Below are 17,720 nucleotides of genomic sequence, written 5' to 3'. Positions count from 1 at the left end.
AAAAAAATTAAGTCCAATTTTAATTATTTTCTACCTGTTACTAAGTGTTTAGTGTCTTTGCAGATCTGATCCGTAATGCATATGTATAAATGATTAGTTGAAGTATAATATTGTTAAAATTACACTTACTTTTCTTAAGAAGTTTCAGTTTCTTTGAGGTTATTCACATCTCTTTTGTTTGGATAGTTTATAAAAGTAAGTATTTGCATAATTTAATGGGATTTTTTGCACTAAAACAAAGACAAAAATTTGTAGTTGTCATTATTTATAGGTTATTCTGTTATTATTTTACTGGTTTGGCCCACTGGAGATCAAATCGGGCTGAATGTGGAACCTGAACTAAAATGAGTTTGAGAGCCCTGATATAGTGTATGACTGAGATAATTATGCTATGAGGCTAATGAGTTGTAACTTCTGTTTTCTCTTCCTTTCATCAAAAACACACATTTTTCCTTTTTTTTTTTTTTTAATCTAAACACTATATTCACACATTCTACAATAACATAAAAAAGAATAAAAATGCATGAAACACTGCAGTTGTGAATATTAATGATACATGAAGACATGGACCACAGACAGAGATGGAAAAGACAAATGACCGGTTCCACAAAACAGTAACAAAAGACAGATGCACAAATAAAGACACCAGCAGCAGAACGTAGAGCCTCTGTTATTTTTCCACAAAACAATGAGTGTGTTCCAGGAGAGCATTCCTGCTATTTTAGGAAACACAGGGACACAGCCTGCACGTCTGTGGCACTAATTAACAACAGGGACCCAAAAAAAAAACATGAAAGCTAAACATTCAACCTTACACCAGTTTATTTTTCTTTTCATTGGACTGAAGGTAGCTGCTTATTTTCACTGTGGCTGCGTTTTTAGTTTGAGTATTTTGAGTTGGTGTGTTATGACGCTACAAAACCAGCAAATTAGTAAGTAGGGGTGTGTACTAGCAAGAACCTGGTGATACGATACAAATCACAATACTAGGATCACCATACGATATACCGCGATATATCACGATACTGTTAACAATGCAATATATTTTTGCTTGTTTTGTTTCTTTTTTAAATGATTAGTTCTTGGAAAATGTAATTGCACCAGAAATATGCACAAATACTAAGCACATTTGTATTTGATCAGAATAGGATCTAATGTTACATCACAAAACTTTTCTCTCAAATCTCAAAATGCAGGATTTGGATAAATACAGTTTTAACATTGATTTCACTTTTTTAGTTTACAAACAACAGAGAAAAATACCCTTGTGAATATATAAATAAAAGAGCTCACAGGATTCCAAAAAATATCAAGAAAAAGAAAAAAAAAAAAAAAAATGAACCTCTGCCATGTCTGCGTTTGAATAAATACCTAAAAATATCGATACAATACTTTTTAATATCGATACAGTATTGTGAAATGAAATATCGCAATATATTGCGGAACCAATATTTTCTAACACCCCTAGTAAGCAGGAGTGTATATTAGCAAGAACCTGGTGATACCATACCACTCACAATACTAGGATCACCATACAATATATCGCAATATATCACGATACTGTTAACAGGGTAGGTTTTTTTTTTGTTTGTTTTGTTTCTTTTTTTTTTTTTTTAAAGATTATTTCCTGAAAACATTTAATTACACCAGGAATTTGATCAAAACAGAATCTAATGCTATATCACAAAACTGTCCTCTGTAAAAACTTAAAGTGCAGGATTTGGATAAATAAAGTTTTAACATCAGGCTTTACCAGTACGAAAAACATGCGCTAAATAAATAAATAAATGAATAAATAAATAAATAAAATTATGTTTTACAGACATTACAGTTTAAGATCCTGCTTAAATGTTCATATTCTGTTCAGATGATACAGTCCCTGAATCATCCAACACTATTACATTATTTTTGTGCAATCCCAACAAAAAAAAAACAATATTTACCTCTTTCAGACAGTAAAACGGGCTTTTAGGATAACTGAAATAAACATTATTTAACAAAACAGTTATCAGTTTTAAAAAATTACATGCATGACCTGCAGTATCACAATAGTACTTTTGTAGGATACAAACAACAGAACAAAATACCCATGTGAATATAGAAATAAAAGAGCAAAATACCCATGTGAATATAGAAATAAAAGAGCAAAATACCCATGTGAATATAGAAATAAAAGAGCAAAATACCCATGTGAATATAGAAATAAAAGAGCAAAAATACCCATGTGAATATAGAAATAAAAGAGCAAAAATACCCATGTGAATATAGAAATAAAACAGCAAAATACCCATGTGAATATAGAAATAAAACAGCAAAATACCCATGTGAATATAGAAATAAAACAGCAAAATACCCATGTGAATATAGAAATAAAACAGCAAAATACCCATGTGAATATAGAAATAAAACAGCAAAATACCCATGTGAATATAGAAATAAAACAGCAAAAATACCCATGTGAATATAGAAATAAAAGAGCAAAAACACCCATGTGAATATAGAAATAAAAGAGCAAAAATACCCATGTGAATATAGAAATATAAGAGCAAAAATACCCATGTGAATATAGAAATAAAACAGCAAAATACCCATGTGAATATAGAAATAAAACAGCAAAATTCCCATGTGAATATAGAAATAAAACAGCAAAATTCCCATGTGAATAAAAGGGCAAAATATCCATGTGAATAAAAGAGCAAAATACCCTTGTGAATATAGAAATAAAAGAGCAAAATACCCATGTGAATATAGAAATAAAAGAGCAAAATACCCATGTGAATATAGAAATAAGAGTAAAATACCCTTGTGAATATAGAAATGAGAGTAAAATACCCATGTGAATATAGAAATAAGAGTAAAATCCCCATGTGAATATAGAAATAAGAGTAAAATACCCATGTGAATATAGAAATAAAAGAGTAAAATACCCATGTGAATATAGAAATAAAAGAGTAAAATACCCATGTGAATATAGAGATAAGAGTAAAATACCCATGTGAATATAGAAATAAGAGTAAAATCCCCATGTGAATATAGAAATAAGAGTAAAATACCCATGTGAATATAGAAATAAAAGAGTAAAATACCCATGTGAATATAGAAATAAAAGAGTAAAATACCCATGTGAATATAGAGATAAGAGTAAAATACCCATGTGAATATAGAAATAAGAGTAAAATACCCATGTGAATATAGAAATAAGAGTAAAATACCCATGTGAATATAGAAATAAAAGAGTAAAATACCCATGTGAATATAGAAATAAGAGTAAAATACCCATGTGAATATAGAAATAAGAGTAAAATACCCATGTGAATATAGAAATAAAAGAGTAAAATACCCATGTGAATATAGAAATAAGAGTAAAATACCCATGTGAATATAGAAATAAGAGTAAAATACCCTTGTGAATAAAAGAGCAAAATACCCATGTGAATATAGATATAAAAGAGCAAAAATACCCATGTGAATATAGAAATAAAAGAGCAAAATACCCATGTGAATATAGATATAAAAGAGCAAAAATACCCATGTGAATATAGATATAAAAGAGCAAAAATACCCATGTGAGTACAGAAATAAGAGTTTGACAGACAAAAAAGAAAAACAAAAAACAAAAATGAACCTCCGCCATGTCTGCGTTTGAACAAATACCTTAACTTATAGATACAGTACTTTTTAATATTGTTACAGTATTGTAAAAATTAAATATTATGATATATTGCCCAACTGATATTTTCTTACACCCCTACATATTAGATTATTAATTATACATTTTTAGCCCCACATGTGAAGCTGTTATGTTTTTTATTAGTTTCCACATCATAAGGTTAATTGGAACATTTACTCTAACATTTGGTACCGGTGTTGTTTTTTTTTTGTTTGTTTTCTTTAAGTGGACATCCTCCGTTTGCCTTTCGCTTTTTGCATACAAATGTAGAAGCAAATGTAGGTGAACAATACCCTGCAGCAGCAGAGGTAAAGAACACATTTCACTGTGATAACAGGTCGCAGCCAGCCTTAAAAAACACCACCTGTTATCAATGTGAGAATCGGACTTTGTCAAAGAGGTTGTGGAAATGTGTTGCATGTTTTATTTCCGGATCCTTTCACACTCTATCAGTCCTCACAGAACTTTCCCACTGCAGATTTTCTGACTGGCAGACAAATGCAAATGCATCTGCAGAATTAAATATAACAATAATAATAATGCGTAGATGTACCAGTGCCAGTCAGCTGATTCTGCTGAATTCCATGTAATGCACTGGACTTATCAGACGCACTTTGCATTGGACTGAGTCAAAGTATCTGCCATGAGACAGGTCATGTGTCATCCTACTTACGCAGCTAATGGGCAGCGTGAAGCCCACAGTGTAGAGCACTGTGGAGGTGATTGTGCTGTGGTGGAAAGGGTAATTGATGCTGTCATCGTTACAGAAAAAGCCTCTCTGGAAGGGGCGGATCTTACCCAGGTTAAAGGCTGCCAAAGGCAAACCTCCTGTGGATGGAGAGATCAGGTCAAAGGTCAACATGAAGCACAACAGAAAACTAGAAAAGCACTCAGAGAGCGCAGACCTCCGCCAAGGCAGATCTGCCCCCCACCCCCCCCCCACCCCCATCACCACCAAAATTTAATCATTTGTTCCTTGTGCCAGTATCAACATTTCCTGGAAATTTCACCCAAATCCATCCATAACTTTTTGAGTTATCTTGCACACAGACAAACAACTATATCGCTTTTGCTACACATGATGAATCACTCTTCAATATCTTGTAGAACCTGTTGGGAACTTATTTTGTATTTTTTTTACCAAGCACTCTGACCATTCATTGTGGAGTTACACATACATATGTTGAAAATATCCCTATCTCCCAATGATAAAGAATCCTTTTAAAAATTCCTGGATCCAGACAGTGATCCGGATCATTCCCAAAATCAAATCATTTGTTACTCGTCCCATTTTGGACATTTCCTGAGAATTTAATCAAAATCTGTCCATAACTTTTTCAGTTATGTTGCTAACAAACAAACAAACAAACAAACCCCGGCAAAAACATAACCTCCTTGGCGGAGGTAAAAAAAAAAAAAAAAAGGTCAAAGAAAGAAAGTCATCTCTGGAATGGAAGTGAAAAGGAAGATGCAGGGTTGTTTTTTTTTTCTTGTTGGCGTATAAATAAATGTGCATTACTGAGCTCAGAGGTTTGTTAATGTTAACATAAAAGTCTGTGAAAACAGTAGGTGTGTTTCCATCCAGCTGTTGTATTTACAGAAAAGCAGACAGTTTGTAAAAACCTTGCAAAATTTTTATCCTTTAAAGCAGGGCTCTCAAACTCATTTTCTTTCAGGTTCCACATTTGATCTCCAGTGGGCTGGACCAGTAAAATAATAACAGAATAACCTATAAATAATGACAACTCCAAATTTTTGTCTTTGTTTTAGTGCAAAAAAACCCAATAAATTATGAAAATACTTATTTTTATAACCTATCCAAACAAAAAAGATGTGAACTAGAAGCACTCGGAGAGCGCAGACCTCCGCCAAGGCTGATCAGTGGCCCCCCCCCTGTGGGCCCCCCACACCAAGGAAGTTATGTTTTTGCCAGGGTTTGTTTGTTTGTTTGTCTGTCTGTCTGTCCGTTAGTGTGCAACATAACTCAAAAAGTTATGGACAGATTTTGATGAAATTTTCAGGGTTTGTTGGAAATGGGCCCCCCCGTGGGCCCCCCCGTGGGCCCCCCCACCCCCGATCACCACCAAAATTTAATCATTTCTTCCTTATTCCATTTCCAACAAACCCTGAAAATTTCATCAAAATCTGTCCATAACTTTTTGAGTTATGTTGCACACTAACGGACAGACAAACAGACAGGCAAACAAACAGACAAACAGACAAACAAACAAACAAACCCTGGCAAAAACATAACCTCCTTGGTGGAGGTAATAACCTGAAAAAACTGAAATTTCTTAAGAAAAATAAGTGCAATATTAAAAATATTCTGCCTCAACTTATTATTTTTACATGCACATTATGGATTAGATCTACAAAAAGACACTAAACACTGAGGAACAGGCAGAAAATAGTTCAAATTGTGCTTAATTTTCTTTAGACATTTCAGGTTGTTCATATTTGTTCAGGTTATTCACATTTTATTGTTACAGGATAGTTTGTAAATGTAAATATTCTCATAATTTAATGTTATTTTTTGCACTAAAACAAAGACAAATATTTGAAGCTGTCATTATTTATAGACATAATATATTTTCTTCACAGCAAATTGAGAAGAAAATATGGAGTCATTATTTTTTGTCAGATTTCTTTTTTTTTTACTGTAGATCATATTGGTCTGTATGTGGAACCTGAACTAAAATGAATCTGTGGAATTTTGCACTTTGTAAATTCATCCCACGGACCTGATTGGAACCTTTGGCAGGATGCATTTGGCCCCCGGGCTGCATGTTTGAGACCCCTGTTTTAAACTGAACGGTACATGTAATGGTGACAGATTTAGGGATTTATTTTGTGTAGACCAAAAACCAGACTGCACTGAATTCATATAAACAACACAGTTTTAATAAACTAGAGCAGGGGGAGTCAAACTCATGTTAGTTCAGGTTAGTTAGTACATCCACCCAATATGATCTGAAGTGGAAGGGACCGCTAACATAATAAAATAATAAACTATTAATAATGAGATTAATCTGTGTTTTAGAGTAGAGCTGAAATGATTAATCGATTCAAAGTATCCAAAAAAAAAAAAATCATTCAACCCCAATTCTCCTGAATCAAAGCTTTGTTTCCTTCATTTCTCTGCTGTTAAACATTGGTTCCACTGTTGTGTTTCACACGGACGCTTACTGTGACGCACAAAGAAGCTTCAATTCAGCAAAACTGCAATAGAATATTTCCCTTCAATCAATTTAAGTCGATTAATCGAATCGTGACTTTTTGCATTCGCTTCAAGCACCTAATCGATTAATTGTTTCAGCTCTAGTTTAGAGTGAAAAAAGTAAAATTACCACTTCTGGTTAGATGGCGGAGAAGACAGACGGGTAGTAGTCAAATTTAACTGGGAGATTTCTTTGCTTGAATTAAGCAAAAAAAAAAAAAAAATCCTGAATTAAGCAAAAAAAAAATCTGTCAATGGAACAAGTGAAGATTATCTTAGTAAGATTTCTTAAAATAATTTTTTTCCAGATCTATTGTCTAAAAATCAGTTCTTATATCGCACTGAAAAGTTACTCTTTAGGTGATTAGGTCTGATTTTAAGTGTGATGAGATATTTGGACTAGAAATGAGAAAAAAATACACTTGGTAAGATTTGGATTTTTTCCAGTGTATGTGACAAACCACACATTAATTGTATTTAAAGAAACTAATCCATTAGTTCCTGACATTCCATATGTGGTCACTGTGGAACCAGTTGGACTGAGACGCCGTTGTGTGAACACAGACTCATTTGAGTTGTGAATGGTGCTGTGGACACAACTGATGGCTGCCTATAGATAAAACACCATAAAGATAACAGATTATGTTAACTGGTTTTGACAGTCCAAAGTCTGAATGCGACGCTGCTGTCGTTTCTCTGTTTGTTTGGCCCATTTGGCCCATTGTCACCGCGCCACACTCGGACGCAAGAAGACACGCTCGTTCATCCGTGAAGGCATGAAGTGAAGGTCCGACACGACACGGAGCTGTAACGCACATGAACGACACACACACACACACACACACACACACACACACTGCAGTCTACTTCTATGTCTGTTTTGAGTGTTAGATGGGCCTGGTACTGCAGCTGCTGGGGCTGTCAGCTGGGTGGCACTAAGATGACAAGTGAGCAACAGCTGGAAATGCCAAACAGCCACATACACACACACATACATATACACACATACATATATACACACACACACATATATACACACACAGGCCGACGTCAGGACAGCAGGTCACTCTCAAACCCCCAGCTAACAGTGTTACACTTTAACTCATCATGTGTAGCTGTTCAGTAACACAGGAAGAAGCAGGTCCATATAAACATACATTCACTCTGATGTGAGTCTGCACAAACACAGTCTATAAACACACCAGTAAAGGCATCACAGTAGATTAGATTAGACTTTTATTGATTCCACACTGGGGGAAATTCAATGGTCAAGGCAGCAACAGAATAAAGTGCAAGAAAAAAACATGCACGCATTTACCGTGCTTTGTTGATCCTTATTCTAAAGTGACTAAATATAGTCATTTTTAAGTATGTGTAATAGGGCTGAGTGATATGGACAAAGAAATGTATCTCATTTTTTCATACTTTCATGGCCAATTTGCGATTTTACCTGATTTTTTCTGTCTGCACATGAACAAACTGTATGAACCACATGAATTTGTTTTACTGCTGCCCTAAAGCGACTAAAATACCATTTATTTTTTGTGATATTTAATTAAGTCATTTGAACTGTTATAGTTTTAGTCAAAAGAATCCTATCACATATCACTCAGACTTAAGTCCTGACCAGGTCTTCTCCAAAATCATACCACCTTAACATTTGTATCCATTGGCAACAATGTATATTGTTAACATGAACACATTCAGGACTGTTCCAACCTGTAATATAACTGTGCAGTATTCAGTACTAGGGCTGCGTATTAGCAAGAATCTGACAAAACGATTTAAATCACAATACTAGGATCACGATATGTCATGATACTGTTAAAAAGGCAATTTTTTGTTTGTTTCATTTTTTAAATGATTATTTCCTTCAAGAATTGAATTACACCAGAAATCTGCACAAATACTATACACTTTTTTATTTGACCCCAACAGGATCTATTGTTATATCACAAAATGTTCCTGTGTTCAAACTGAAATTCTGTTTTACAGACATTACAGTTTAAGATCCTGTTCAAATGTTCATATTCTAGTAGTTCAGCACTAACATCAGAACAGTATTTTAGTTCAGTTCCAACAAATGAACCAACATCTGCCTCTCAGACAGTAAAACGTGCTTTTAGGATGCTTCAAATAACCAGTATTTAATAAAACAGTGTTAAATAATAATAAAGAAAATAGAAACAATAAAGAAAACCAAAAAACAAAAATGAACCTCCTCCACATCTGCATTTGAATAAATACCTAAAAATATCCATACAGTACTTTTTCATATCGATACACTATTATGAAATGAAATATCATGATATATTGTAGAACTGATATTTTCGAACAGCCCTAGTCCTGAGACCGTTCTTTCCTCTCCCATTGATCTGGCTGTGTTCAGTCGTATTACCACACATGTGCGTGCTTAATGGTGCACATTTCTCTGTGGATGACTGTTAGAAACACTCCCCATGTGCAGAAACACCAGCACTGTCTCTTATAACTTCATAGTGTGAGTCATTACTAGAAAAAGTCATGGAGGCTGCCTTATTAGTCAGGGAGAACGTACAGTCATATTGTTTGTGGCTGCACACACACATACCGCCGTCAGCCAATTATACATTATACATGAGGCAATGCACAAAAATCTGCCACTGTGGGAATAAAGGAACACTCAGAGCAGTGCAGTGTTTCCTACAGACGGTTACTACATGTTCTGTAGTTTTAGACTAACCATAGAAGGGCTGAGGGACGTTCTGAGTCACAGTCCATACCAGTCACATTCATAATCAGATTTACAGACTGCAGGACAGTGTCTGTGCAGCCCTGGGAGCTGCTCCTGAACCACCCCCCACATAAAACACAGACTGTACTAACGTTCAAACAGGACAGTTCTAACTGTGGCCCCATTTTATTGAACATCTAAAGTCACGGAAAAAATATTAGACCATCAAAAGTCATGAAAAACAATGGTTACGCAATCAACTACTAACTCCTGTGTGTGTCATGTGACTAAAACACATTCAGGACTGTTCCAACATACAATATAACTGTAGTATTCAGTACTGACAAATGTTTTTTTGTTTTTTTTAATCAAAGAGCCATAGTTTTTTATACTCACACATAGTTCTTTTGTATATGCATATTCATTCTATCTTCTATAATTTTATATGCATATTCATTCTATCTTCTATAGTTTTTATATGCATATTCATTCTATCTTCTATAGTTTTTATATGCATATTTATTCTATCTTCTATATTCTATAGTTTTTATATGCATATGTATTCTATCTTCTATAATTTTTATACGCATTTTTAAAATACATTTTATTGAAATATCGCGATATATTGCAGAACCGATATTTTCTTACACCCCTATTCAGTGCTGATTTTTTTTTTCTTTTTATCACAGAACCATAGTTTTTTCTACTCACACATAGTTCTTTTTTATATGCATATTCATTCTATCTTCAGTGCTGTTCATATTTTGTCCAATGTGACTAAAACAGACAGAAAAGAAAACATGGAATGTCTAAAAGCACTGTTTTTGTCAGTACGATGCCATAGATACTGATGGAAGAACTGAAGTGATTTTGGTTATTACCAAGAAAACATGTTAAATGGATAGATATCAGCTCTGAAAATAAACTACTATGAGCTGTTTTTGTTGTTATCATTATATTTGTCCAAACAAATGGACCTTTAGTTGGACCAGGCATTAAAATAAACAAGAAACTGAAGAAAACAAGGGGTGGTCTAACAATTTTTTTCTGTGACTGTATTTGTTTTTTATGTTAATGGATGATTGTATTTTATTCTTTTATTTAGGTTTCATCTATTCTTCTGTGTTTGTATTTATTTATTTATTTATTTTATTTTATTTTTACAGTTGTTGTATGTCTTCTAATCTATTCTTGTATTTTACTCTGTTATTTAGGCTTCTATTTATTTTTCTGTTCAGCACTTTGGTCCACTGTGGTTGTTTTAACCTCCTCAGACCCAGCTGTGGGTTTTCTGTCCACATTTGTGGACAAGAGTTTCACAACTTTATACAAAAAAAAAGAAAAGAAAAAAAGAAAAGAAAACTGTCCACCACAAAGGACATTCCATAAAAATTTTAAAAACTGCATCTGAAAAAACTGTTGCATCATGATGTTTCCATTATAGGCACTGATTTAATAAAAAACAAAAAAAGCTGGTACTTTGCTGACATTTCTCAGGAGGATAATGTGCAAATAAAGTTGGATGAGATTGGATTTGGCAGCTGATAGAGTCTGAATGTAACTTCTTGTCGGATAGGACAGTTTGCATAGAGTCTGTTTTGGTTTGAACGTCACAGACAGACGTGTGGGTACATGAACCAGGTGAGCTGCGCCAGTGTGAGGTTAAACCATTAGAAGTCTGTCTGTGTGATAGTGAACAGGTTATGTATGACAGCTTCTGCAGCACTACGAAATAAACCTGGACCAGACAACAATACTGACAGTTACTGCATGATTATGCTACATCACAATAAATACCTTTGTCCTGACTGCAGGGTTTGGTTCGTTCCAAGGTTCTAATAGTTTTGGATTTTTCATTCTAGTTTAGTTTTATTTGGTTTTGACTTTTTTTTTCTCTAATTCTGTTAGTTTTAATTCATTTTTAGAACAGATTTGCTAGTTTTTATTAGTTTTTGGTTTTTTTTTCTAAATGCTTAGCTTTAGTTTAGTTTTAGAATTAATTTTAGTTTTGTCAAGTCTTTTGTTTTCTTCACTGTCATATTCACATAAATCCAGTACAGGACTCCAGGTAGAGTTCGGACCAGGAGACGACTGTAAACGACAAGTAATGTGAAACGTCGTACGGTGCCGATAAAATTGCTAGAGTGAAATAAATCAATTTTGTATCAATCCGACATTGACGAAGATGAAAACAAAGGCAATTTTATCCATAATTTTTATACGTTTCAGTTAGTTTTTTCTTTTAATTATAGCTTTTATTTATTTCAGTTAACGAAAATGTTTTTTATTCCTAGTTTTGGTCATTTTGTTCGTTTTCGTTAACAATAATAACCTTGGTTTGTTCACACTGTGAGCTAAAACAGCCGCACAAATGTCTCAAGAACTCATTTTAATTGATTTTGTTTTATATTAAAATGAACAAAATAAGCATTAAATAACAAACTCAGTGTTGACAGGATTGTTTCTGTCATTATGTCTTCTTTCTTCCTGCATCTTTTTCATATTGTTTTCCTCTTATCGCATTTATTATGACTTTTTATAACATCTCATATTTACATCGTTTTCATCTTCTACAACTTTTCATAACATCTCTAATCTACGACACAGTTCCATTATATTGTGTCTTTTTTGATTTTTTGCTAAATCTTTCTGTCTTCTTTTACATATTTTCTTTTTGTTGCATCTTCTTGTCTCATTACTTTTGTTTTGTTGTGTCTTTTACAAAGAATTTAAAATCACTATTGAAGATAATTCGGTTCTGACTGAATGTTTTTTACCTTTAAACTCAAAATAAACAATAATTTGACATGTAATGTGAGCAATATCAACATTGACTGGTGTCATTTTTTAATCACAATAACATTTTTTTGTCATATCTGTCAGCCCTGCTACTGAATACATGTAAACAGTGAATTTATGTCATTCTGAATATCAGAAACTTATTGCTGAACTTGAACTATACATGGACTACGGAAGAGGATTAGGGCCGCTGGAAAACAGAAAAATTAAGGTCCAATATATCTATATATTGTATTATTTGGAGAAAAAGTCAGAATTCTGAAATTAACATCATAATTCTGAGAAAAAAGTCAGAATTCAGATTTTTTTTCCTCCAAATTCTGACTTTAATCTCAGAATTCTGACATTTTTCTCAGAACAATAATTTTTTAAAAATATTTAAAACAGTCACAATTCTGACCAAAAAAATCTGAATTCCGAGATTAAAGTCAGAATTCTGACTTTTTTCTCAGAACAATAATTAAAAAATATATAAAACAGTCTGAGATGAAAGTCAGAATTCTGAGAAAAAACTGTCAGAATTCTGACTTTAATCTCGGAGTTCTGACTTTTTAAAATATTTTTTTTTAATTATTTCTTCTGAGAGAAAAAAGTCAAAATTCAAGATTTAAAGTCAGAATTTGGAGAAAAAAAGTCTGAATTCTGACTTTTTTCTCAGAACAATAATTTAAAAAATATTCAAAACAGTCAGAATTCTGAGGAAAAAAGTCAGAATTCCAAGATTAAAGTCAGAATTCTGAGAAAAAAGTCTGAATTCTGATTTTAATCTCAGAATTCTGACTTTTTGCCTAGAATACTAACAAAAAAATATATATTGGATCTTAATTTTGATTTTGTTTTGTTTTTTCCAGTGGTCCTGATCCTCTTCCATAATAGACAGACCAAACATTAATATGATGTGTAAGCTGAGGAGTATCAGATGTCCTTAAAAGACCTCTGAAAAGAAAATTATTTAATTGCATTTTCATGATACCTGGAAAAGCTCCAGAACAGTTAAATGGATCTGGGAGAGACATTTAATTCAACAGACAAACCATATTCTAAAGCTTCTTTAAATGACTATACACCAGTGGTTCTCAACCTTTTTTGGCTCATGTCCCCATTTTAACATCACAAATTTCTGGTGACCCCACACATTCAAAACTGAGACTTTTTTTTTTTTTTTGCTAAAATTAATTTGTTTTTGATCATGTAAAATTTTGCTATACTATATTGCAAATAAACATTAACCCTTTCATGCATAGTGGTCACTACAGTGGACAGTTACTCTACAGCTTTACTCTTGTATATTCATGGGTTTTGTTGTTTTAGTTCCATATCAACCAACACAGTGGACGATTATGCACCATCTCATAAACTGCAATTCATACCATTATTACCTCCGCCAAGGAGGTTATGTTTTTGCCAGGGTTTGTTTGTCTGTTTGTTTGTTTGTCTGTCCGTTAGTGTGCAACATAACTCAAAAAGTTATGGACAGATTTGGATGAAATTTTCAGGGTTTGTTGGAAATGGGATAAGGAAGAAATGATTAAATTTTGGTGGTGATCGGGGGTGGGGGGGGGCCCACGGGGGGGGCCACTGATCAGCCTTGGCGGAGGTCTGCGCTCTCCGAGTGCTTCTAGTTGTAACTTTGCTGTTCTTGATTGGTTCTTGAGTGGAAATCAATAGTTAATATTTATTTTTTTGCATATTATCTCCATGAAGTGAGTAATAACTAGTATTAGAATATGTTAAAATGTGAGAAAACATCAGATTAGCTGCATTAAACATGGTTTCATGTCACTGTTTTCATATCACTCTATGATATTGGGTTTTAAATACATGTTTCTTTGCTTCAAGAATAAAATTCATGGTGTAGCTGAGTGGACATTTTTGTAACTCCATGAAAAACAGGTTGATTTAAAAAAAAAAAATTCAATCACATTGTTTTTTTTTCATGCTTAAAGAGGAATAAAAACACTCTGGAAAAAAAAATATTGATTAAGGTTTTCATAATTCATGCATGAAAGGGTTAATTTTAGAGGACATTTAGTCTATATAATGTATATTATTATGGACAGAGGCAGTAAATCCAGGTGTAGATTACTGCACAAAGGGAGAATTTTATTTTCCTTGGTCAGGATATGTCCAGTCAGTCCAGCTTGGGATTTACAAGGAGGACAATTAATACTGAACAAACAAGAACTCAAACTATGAATTATGAAAGAGCTGCAGCATCTGAAACTGACCACAATGAACATTTGACAGATAAACAGAACCACAGTGCTGCAGTTTCACACTCACAGTTTGTCATGTCTGTTATGGATTGTCTCTGTCAACTCAACATATATTTTTATTAGTAAGTTTTTACAAATTTTTATCAATTGCTAGAACTTTCAGGCCACCCCACGTGAAAAGCACTGCTATACATATACACTGTGTTGGAGCTACAGAGGAGGCTCATTATTAAAGATTAGATGGGAGCAACTGACACCGTGGAAAAGCCAGAGCAGAGGCACATAATTAACATACACTGGCAACACAGAGAACATCATGTAACTGAGAATGTGTGAGTCTGCAACGTATTTAAAGACAGTACACCAGTATGTCTGTGCATTAGAACCAATAAGCAGTTAGGAATAAAAACCATAGTGCCCACAGTCAGAGTTGTTATGACACCGGTGGGTTTCTGGACATTCACCACTCCCTTCACGTGATGGTTAAGTAGCTGAACCTCCTGAACAACAATAGGATTATTATTATGAGAACACACAAATGGGTTTAGCCTCTATATCAGGGCTGTCAAACTCATTTTAGTTCAGTTCCACATTCAGCTAAATTTGATCTGCAGTGGGCCGGACCAGTAAAATAAGAACAGAATAATATAGAAATAATGTCAACTCCAAACTTTTCTTTATGTTTTAGAGCGAAAAAACCAAATTTACATTATGAAAAGGTTTACATCTACAAACTAACCTTTCAAAAGATGTGAATAACGTGAAGAAACTGAAAAAAAATAAGTGTAATTTTAACAATATTCTGCCTCAGTTTATCATTTACACATGTTCATTATAACTTACAGATCACAGTGGATCTACAAACACAAAACATTTAATAACAGGCAGAATATTGTTAAAATTGTACTTTACTTCTCTGAAGACATTTCAGGTTGTTCATATTTGTTCAGATTATTCTCATTTTTTTTCCTAAATTATACTTTGTTTTAGTGTAAATACATGAAAATATGTTCATGTTTATGTTCATGCATTTGGCAGATGCTTTTTTTTCCAAAGCGACTTACAGGGGAAAACCAATCAAATCACTCAATCAAGCAAATTTTATTTATATAGCGCGAGATCACAACAAAAAAGTTATCTCATGATACTTTATATATAGAGTTGGTCCAAACCAGACTCTAAGCCAATTTACAGAAACCCAACAGAATCCTACATAATAATAATAATAATAATAATAATAATAATAATAATAATAATAATAATAATAATTACATTTACATACAGAAACATTTGGAGTTGTCATTATTTATAGATTATTATGATAGTATTTGACTGGTCCTGCCCACTTTAGATTGAATTGGTCTGAATGTGGAACCTGAACTAAAAGGATTGTTCATATTTAAGAGTAATTTTAACAATATTCTGCCTCATGTTATCATTTCCACATGTACATTATAACTTACAGATCACAGTGGATCTACAAACACACAAAACATTTAATATCAGACAGAATATTGTTAAAATTGTACTTTACTTCTTTTAAGACATTTCAAGTTGTTCATATTTGTTCAGGTAATTCACTTTTCTTTTTTTTTTTTTGCAAAATTATACTTTGTTTTAGTGTAAATACAAGAAAATATTTACATTTACAAACAGAAACATTTGCAGTTGTCATTATTTATATGTTCTTATGATAGTATTTGACTGGTCTGACCCACTTGAGATTGAATTAGTCTGAATGTTGAACCTGAACTAAAAGGATTGTGAATATCTTAGTGTAATTTTTTGCATTTCGCTAATTCATCCCCAGGACTGGACTGGACCCTTTGGTGGGCCGGATTTGGCCCCCGGGCCGCATGTTTGACACCTGTGTTCTACATCAATAATAATAATAATAATAATAATAATAATTACATTTACAAACAGAAACATTTGGAGTTGTCATTATTTATAGATTATTATGATAGAATTTGACTGGTCCTGCCCACTGGAACCATGTGGAACCTGAACTAAAAGGACTGTTCATATCTTAGTGTAATTTTTTGCATTTTGCTAATTCATCTCCAGGGCCGGACTGGACCTGGATTTGGCCCCCGGACCGCATGTTTGACACCTGTGTTCTTTTTCAATAATAATAATAATAATAATAATAATAATAATAATAATAATAATAACAGCCCACAGTTGACAGTAATGAAGGAAAAGCGGTTCGAACACATACCTAGGATCAGACAGGCCAAGTCCAGCAGGACAAACGGGACCCCTCTGGTCTCGAACATGTTGGCTGTGGTCCGTACGTGACTGGTGTCCGCCCGTGGCTCGTGGTGCGTCCTGTAATAAACACCAGCAGGAGGACGGAAGGAGTAGGATGAGGATGATGAGGATGATGCTCCTCCTTGGGCCGTCGCTGTTTGTGTCCGACTCACACACCGGAAAATGGAAGGACACACAAAAAACACACACACACACTAAGAGACGGCGACGCCCAGAAGGAAACACACGGACGGTTCGGGTTTGTGTGGAAGAGCAGATCCACAGCACAGAGCAGTCTTATGCGTGAGGCTGTTGTTGTTGTTGTTGTTGTTGTTTGTCGGTGGTAGTTCTGCGGCACAGCCCATTAACCCTCCGCTGTTCTCTCATCATGATTTTAAAGCGGATACGAGTTGAAAAAGTAGTCCCACTCCCAGAAGGACACACCTGCCCCAGCCCGGTGTCCCTGAGAGCACGGACACGACAACCGACAACCGAGTGACGGACACGAGCACCTCCGAAGGCAGAGCCAGCCGAAGGCCCCGTGATGCATTCATGGACCAACGGAAACAGCAGCACTCTAACGCTTAGTAAATTTCATAGACATAAAAACAAATATACTGAAACACACCCAAATTTTAAAATCTTCCTATTACAATTTGAAAATTATATTAAATCTTTAGAATTCATATGTAATAATAATAATAATAATTAAAAAAAAAAAAAAAAACACTAACACATTGGCTATTTATAAACAATTTTTCAATACTGACTGACCTCTCAGTTGCATTTATTTATTTATATTTGTTAGATGTATTATTTATTTACTTATTTACTTTTTTATTATTATTATAA

General features: G+C 33.8%; 1 protein-coding gene across 2 annotated transcripts in view; it reads right to left on the bottom strand.

The window, feature by feature from the left end:
- The window catches only part of plpp1a (phospholipid phosphatase 1a), a 46,715-nt gene extending 29,340 nt beyond the window's left edge, over positions 1-17,375 (bottom strand). Inside the window, exons 1-2 of one of the 2 annotated variants that reach the window (XM_030148705.1) lie at positions 16,837-17,369; positions 4,344-4,498 (exon numbers count right to left, since the gene is read on the bottom strand). In XM_030148705.1, the coding sequence (XP_030004565.1) occupies positions 4,344-4,498; positions 16,837-16,894 (213 nt within the window). In that variant the 5' untranslated portion in view covers positions 16,895-17,369. Of the gene's footprint in view, positions 1-4,343; positions 4,499-16,836 lie in introns of both variants that reach the window. The other variant, XM_030148706.1, reaches the window with a different exon arrangement.
- Between the last annotated feature and the right edge of the window lie 345 nt (positions 17,376-17,720).

The sequence above is a fragment of the Sphaeramia orbicularis genome, chromosome 12 (genome assembly GCF_902148855.1).
Source record: "Sphaeramia orbicularis chromosome 12, fSphaOr1.1, whole genome shotgun sequence".
NCBI lineage: Eukaryota > Metazoa > Chordata > Actinopteri > Kurtiformes > Apogonidae > Sphaeramia > Sphaeramia orbicularis.
This window is presented reverse-complemented; position numbering and strand designations above follow the sequence as displayed.